Source organism: Rhopilema esculentum, unplaced genomic scaffold, assembly GCF_057945365.1.
Source record: "Rhopilema esculentum isolate cy_ngs unplaced genomic scaffold, ASM5794536v1 HiC_scaffold_36, whole genome shotgun sequence".
NCBI lineage: Eukaryota > Metazoa > Cnidaria > Scyphozoa > Rhizostomeae > Rhizostomatidae > Rhopilema > Rhopilema esculentum.
In genome coordinates this window covers 2,729,665-2,735,945 of record NW_028300847.1, presented here as the reverse complement: position 1 = coordinate 2,735,945, position 6,281 = coordinate 2,729,665, and the positions used below count along the sequence as shown (strand labels likewise).

The window sequence follows — 6,281 nt, the reverse complement described above, 5'->3', positions numbered from 1 at the left end:
ACGCAGGTTTGAACAGGGGAGGGGGGGCCAAAACGAATAAAAAGGGCACGAATATATTTTCCCGAAACAATAGTAAGTGCCAAAAATGGTACAGATTTCATGGTAATTTAGAAACTTATAAAAATAATGAAACATGCTGGACATGGTGAGAACTATCTTCGCTAAAAGCAGACATGGCTATTTACTCCATTTAGGGACCACGTACTCTTGTATAGCTTCCCATCTCATGGCCTTCAATTTTTTTGAGAGTGTATATCTTTCTTTCATCTATGATTTATACCTCTATTACAATAAGCTGTACTTGTTTTCCTTATAATTTGCATCGTAGGTGAATTCGGCCCCGGGTAAGAAGCAGGCACACATCCTTCTTTCATACTTATGGCAAGCGCATTATACTAAATATAAACGAATCCAATCCAAATTATGAACTGAATGAAATTTTCGAATTCTTAGTCATACTTCAAAGCCAATTCCAGTCCCTCTTCCTTTCAAAGCAAAGTTTCAGTCTCTATGTTTATCGAAAGCCCTTTCCAATAATGATTTTAGTTTCTTACTTTTATATACAATTTAGTCCCCCTTGGTATTCGCGCCTTCCCATCGCCACTTGAACACATAAATTTGTTCGCCTCCACGAAATATTCTTTAATTAAAAGCTACAAATTTTTATGTTTAAGTAATCTTTACGCAATCGGCTGAAGGTGCGGACATATTTTTCACTGCCATAAAAAATTCAATTTGCAACATTGATTAGGTTTATTTCATCAGTCTTATGAACGGAACAAGTTTTTAACTCTCCTTAGACTTGATCCCGGCGGGCTCAGTAAGTTGATCAAACGTATTACATGTGAACTCTGTCTGTAAACTAGAATTCTGGGATATAGAATCTTGAAAATAGGATTGCTTTTTTAATCAGTCAGAGAAAACACAAAAGGGCATGAATTATATTGAAGTACAAAAAATTTAGCATCTAGTCTTGTATGTTGTTCTAATCCTAGATAAGAAATTTAAGTCTTTGTTTAAAAACCCTTTACTGTTGGCATGTCCTCATTGCAGGGACACAACTTGTTCATGTCTTCATAAAAACATCTAACACAATGTTGTGAAGTAAGCAATATGTTGCAGTTGTAGTTTTACAGCTGTTTAGTTTTGTTAATATACATTAAGAACCATAAAGGATTGTTGTTAAAATCAAATTTAGTGAACTCTGCTTTTTAACTTGCCTAGACATAAGTTTAAGAAAAGGAATGGTTCTAACATGAATTGGTATAAAAAATTCCTGCTCAAGCTTGAAAAATCTCAGTGAAAAGAGTTTTACAATTTTTGGCAAAGTCGCACAATAGGGTACATTTTACTTAACCCAGAATCAGAGATAGGGGTCCAGTTTCTACCTTCAGGAACACACACGATATACATTGACAGTGCCCGCCGGGGACTTGATGCGGAAATTTCACTAATGCGTTTGTTGTTGAAGATATACTAAGGAAATTTTCTCGCAAAAATAGGAGTCTCCTTCACAGTTGATATCATTCATCACAGGAGCTTTTTGCATCAAGACCAAGAAAAATTCAAGGAAATTCAGTAAATGGTCCTCCAACAACGCCCAGAGTTATGTTATTTTACTTAGTTTCTTAAGGTAGAATATCTGGCATTGAAAAAAACCACGCGAATTTTTTTATCAAAAAGGGGCACTTTTTATACTTTTTGCAAACAAGGGGGCCTGTGCCCCCGTTGCCCCCCTGGCTCCGGCGGCCGTGTATTTATGCAATCTTTGCGAAAAAATGTGAGGGCAGCTGGGTGATCATGCTCAACTGACTGGGAAACATCTATTACGTAAAGCATATCAAATCTGGATCGACTAATCAGCAACTCCTTTCCAATACAGATTCCTTACTAGAATTAGACAAGCCTCAAAATTGGTCAAAATGTAAGAAAAGATTAAAAACAAGCTAAGGCTGAGCTACAATTTTGAACGTTGCTTTACCTTAAAAAAACGAGGATTTTAAGCAGAAACAGACTGGCAAACCGGGAAATTTTCTGCTGCGCATTTTTCTCAAGTTATAATTTTCAAGAATCTTGAAAAACTTACAGAAGGTAACTAATCTTTGCGAATTGAGCGAAAATAGGATTTCCTTCAATCCTGAGGATCCCACTTCCCAGCAATTTTCATTAAAGTGCCTGTAAAATTCCTGTAGACAGCACGATTACCTGGCTTTGTGGGGACTATTCCTTTTTCCGTAAAGTATCGGTATGAATCGAATACATTGTTTTTGAGAAGATGAATCTTCTCAAGGGTAAGGCAATTTACTTTTGGGCCGGGTATGGGATGGGTAGAGCAATCATCCTGCTTGCAATCCAGTCTGTATCGAACAAACACTGTAAGGCATATTCAAACATGGCACAGAGAAAGCTTTGTTGTCCAACGTTAACTTTTATCGAATACAACATAGCTATATATTCTATAATATTGGACTGCGAACCCTTCTTCTCTACAATTTTCTTAAAAATTTTCTTCGCTGCGGCACTTGTAAGCCCAAAGCTATTATCTTTGCTTATGAAGGAGCCTGGATACATTTGAATATAGTTATCTCCAAATCACCTTTTTACACTTAACGACCCATATGGAATGAATATTCAGCATGATCAATACCACTGCAGACACTTTAAAAGACTTAGATATTTAATAGCTATCCAAGTTCAGACGACACAGCAAGCTTTGAACTAAATTAGCTAGCTCGGTTCTGGAAAAGAAAAGTCGACCCTTGTCAAATATCCTTTATTCAGGGTAAACTGTGAACCTTTCTTTTCTAGAGTTTCCCAACCCTATCCCATGTTATCTTATGCCACTGACGTCATCTGCACAAGCCCAGACCCCTCGTCGGTCTCATAAAGACCACGTTGCATGAAGCGTTCCTTCTCTTTAGCTCTGCAGGCAAGATGGCACCGGTAAGAGAAATTTTGCAGCCACTTTCATCGTAGTAACCATGTCAAGTTTACATTTAAAAAGATATTCATTGATCACTTAGACTTGCTATGTTGCGAAGCATATGGTTTTCTTACAGATGTGGGATCAGTTCAATGTTTAAAAACAAAATATGAGTGCCAGACTTTGCCAGAATTCGTAAAGCAAATTTCCTTTTAGCATAGGCTTTTGGTCTAGATATGAATTGATATAGAAATAAATAAGACCGTTATGTTGCTTCCTAAACTTCGGGAACTCCTATATTGATTTGGTGATCATGAAATTTACTTGGCATGTGATCGGGCCTAACTGACCTGACGAGAATCGGCTTCATTTTGTTCCTATAATGCTGTATCCCTATCACTTCTTTAGTTTAGTAGTGGTCACTTCGATGGGAACTCGAACTGCCATTTAATCTAGTCCAGATGCTCAAATTAAATGTCACTAATGTAATGAAGTTAAGACGGTTTCCTTTACTTAGCAGTTTCTTTTTTGCTTAGAAAACGAAGAAACAACAGAAGAAGAAAACCATCTTAAAGTTCACCATCGATTGTACTCATCCAGTCGAGGATGGTATAATGAAGGTGGATGATCTGGTAAGATATATAACTTCAACTTAGAACATGTATGGTCTTTGTACACTGCAAAGAACACCCATCCACGTTCCAGACCCAATTTTAAATCTTTTAGTCTGGACACGTGTAGAATGGTCCTTTCAGAGTATGCCTGGATTATTTGTACCTGATCTTTGTTTTAAATATCGCCCTGTAAAGGCATATGAATGCAGACTTTCAATATATATATTAATATATTATATAAAGATAGTTTCACTTTTTGTCTTAAACGAAGACTGTCTCAATATTGGTCATACAAGTAGATATATAGTTATGTATAAGCAAATTTGTAAACTTGGTATCAAATGTTTACTGTTTTTATTTATATTTAACAATCTTGTTGCATTTATTTTGAAAGAAAAGTGGTTACTGTGTAGCAAAAAATACAGCTTGTAAACATACAACTTGTTACAATGGTTTTTTACAAGTTTTGCTGATTTTCTCTTGCCTTAGGGTCCTCTTCCCTAATGGCAATACTTAGGGCCAACTTCCCTAAGTACCCTCTTTTTCACCTATAGGAAACCTTCCTGCAAACTCGTATCAAGGTTGAAGGCAAAACTAACAACTTTGGAGATGCAATAACTATAGAACGTGCAAAAAATAAGCTGACCCTTGTTTCTGAAAGGCCATTTTCCAAAAGGTAACTAAATTTATTTTCTAGGTTTATATGAGTTTAGATGTAAACTTAATTGTATAACAGTGGCTGTTGCCAATAGTGCTAGGAAATTGCTACAGAAATTTATACTTTTTAGTGGAATGTTATCAAACCTCGATATATTTTGTTCTGCTATTATACTGTGTGTTTTGTTCTTAAATACGTTTGAACATTGTAAGTTCTTTCTATATGTATTTTGGAGAATTGTCTGTTTATTTAGAATGCTTGATTGAGATTACTCTGTGTGTTTCTACACGAAGATGCATCACTGCATGTTTATAATTAGTATTGTGAATTTGAAATTTTGTGAATTATGGCAAGTGAAATGATGAACAAAAATCTTTTTACTGAGGTCTCCACTCTAATGATGTGAACATACATCACCCATAAACTGATCTCTTGCCTTAATAATTATGTCTGACATTTAAAAACAATTTTAAAATGGTTTTTTATGTGTTCTTATTCTGCATGGATAATTCGAGAATGTTTGGTGTGTTCATTTGTAGGTACTTGAAGTATCTTACCAAAAAGTACCTGAAGAAGAACAATCTTCGTGACTGGCTTCGAGTTGTTGCTTCCAATCAAACTTCATATGAGTTGAGGTACTTCCAGATCAACAATGAAGATGAAGAAGAAGATGAAGCTGATGATTAAAAAGCATTTACTCACATTTGAAACAATTTGTATCAGATTGTATTGAATGTGATGTGAAATATTGTTTGTTTCTTTTTCTGTTTTCCTTTTTGTGTAAGATATTTTCAAGTAGTGGTTTTGGCAAATATTTCAAGATACATAGTGTACATACAGTGATTAGAGTTAGGTTATAAATTTAATTGTTTTTCTGCTTGTGGACTTTACAGATAAGGTTTTATATAGCAAAGTCTGTCCAGGTCCAACAACTTCATCCTCCCCTTTTTAATGGTATTATCCCACTTGTTTTGTTCCAAATGGATACAAAGATTTGATTTAATTCAAATTCTACGATGTTTCTAAAAAGCTAGTTAGTTATGAATTTTAAACAAATCAACTAAAGAATGCAACAATAATATTAATTGAAGTACAAATCAAACCAGAATTTTTAAGGAGGAGTGTTCAAAGTAGGTTAACTAATGAGATGAAGGTCCCCCTTTTGTTTAAGTGATTTATGTGTTTTAAAGGACTAAACAACAAATTTTGCAAAGCTCACTAATTTTAAATAGTTTCAAGAAGATAATTTTTTGATACGATTTATAAGCGGTACTTCTCATTTCTACAGGTAGATTGTACCATAATTTCCCCCATACCACGTGTTGATTGCCCATACTTGTGCCGTGACAATGAATAGATGTATTAGGAGAAAAGAAGTTATGAAAATAAATTGAAGTTAGCTTTTTGATTCATAAACAAAAGATAATAGTTCTAAATAATTTTAGGTTTTTTTAAAAATATGAAGAGAATCAAACCTTTGCCCCCAAACAAAAATACCATATTGTAAGAAGGACATGATCAAAGCATTGAAAATTAATTCAATGTAACTGTTGGAAGGAGGTTCCTAATCCTGAAAAGAATACCACAGGTTCTTCCCAGGTTTTTGAAAGTTCAGCAAGGTGATATTTCTGATCAAGGTGTTTGAAAGAATAATGATAGTATAGTTAGCAAATAAATTCGGTACCAGAATGAAAATATAATAGTTGTTCGTTGAAAAAAACGATGTTTTCAGCATGTACTCATTATCAAGTGGCTAGAAAAGAAATGAGCCAAGCAAAGAGAACACGTTTTCTAGCCACTTGATAACGAGTCCATGCTCGAAACGTCGTGTTTTTAACAATCAAACACTTAATTTTCATTCTGGTACTAAATTTATTTGCTGACTATATTGTCGTTATTCTGGATTAAGTACCACACGCAACATACATATTTAATTGAATTTGTTTGAAAGAATGATTGAAATTAAACTCTGGAGTAGGTTACTGCTCCAAAATTCATGAAGAAATTCAGAACTTCAAGATCTTAGAATCAAGATCTAAAACTGCTGTTCTCAACACAAAAGTGACAATTTCGTTTTTTATGTGTA

The 6,281-nt window shown here is 34.6% G+C and overlaps 1 protein-coding gene across 1 annotated transcript; it reads left to right on the top strand.

Annotated features, from left to right (window-relative positions):
* The first annotated feature begins 2,881 nt into the window (after positions 1 to 2,881).
* Positions 2,882 to 4,941, top strand: LOC135688588 (large ribosomal subunit protein eL22). Its single transcript, XM_065205512.2, has 4 exons — positions 2,882 to 2,943; positions 3,460 to 3,555; positions 4,092 to 4,213; positions 4,735 to 4,941. Exons 1-4 carry the CDS (start codon positions 2,935 to 2,937, stop codon positions 4,880 to 4,882), a joined length of 375 nt encoding a protein of 124 aa, XP_065061584.1. The 5' UTR covers positions 2,882 to 2,934; the 3' UTR covers positions 4,883 to 4,941.
* The last annotated feature ends 1,340 nt before the right edge of the window (positions 4,942 to 6,281 follow it).

Excerpts from the sequence above, each read along its gene's own strand:
- LOC135688588 (XM_065205512.2), top strand. Across the intron at positions 3,556-4,091 it reads TAATGAAGGTGGATGATCTG|GAAACCTTCCTGCAAACTCG; the intron begins GTAAGATATATA and ends TTTCACCTATAG. Across the intron at positions 4,214-4,734 it reads GAAAGGCCATTTTCCAAAAG|GTACTTGAAGTATCTTACCA; the intron begins GTAACTAAATTT and ends GTTCATTTGTAG.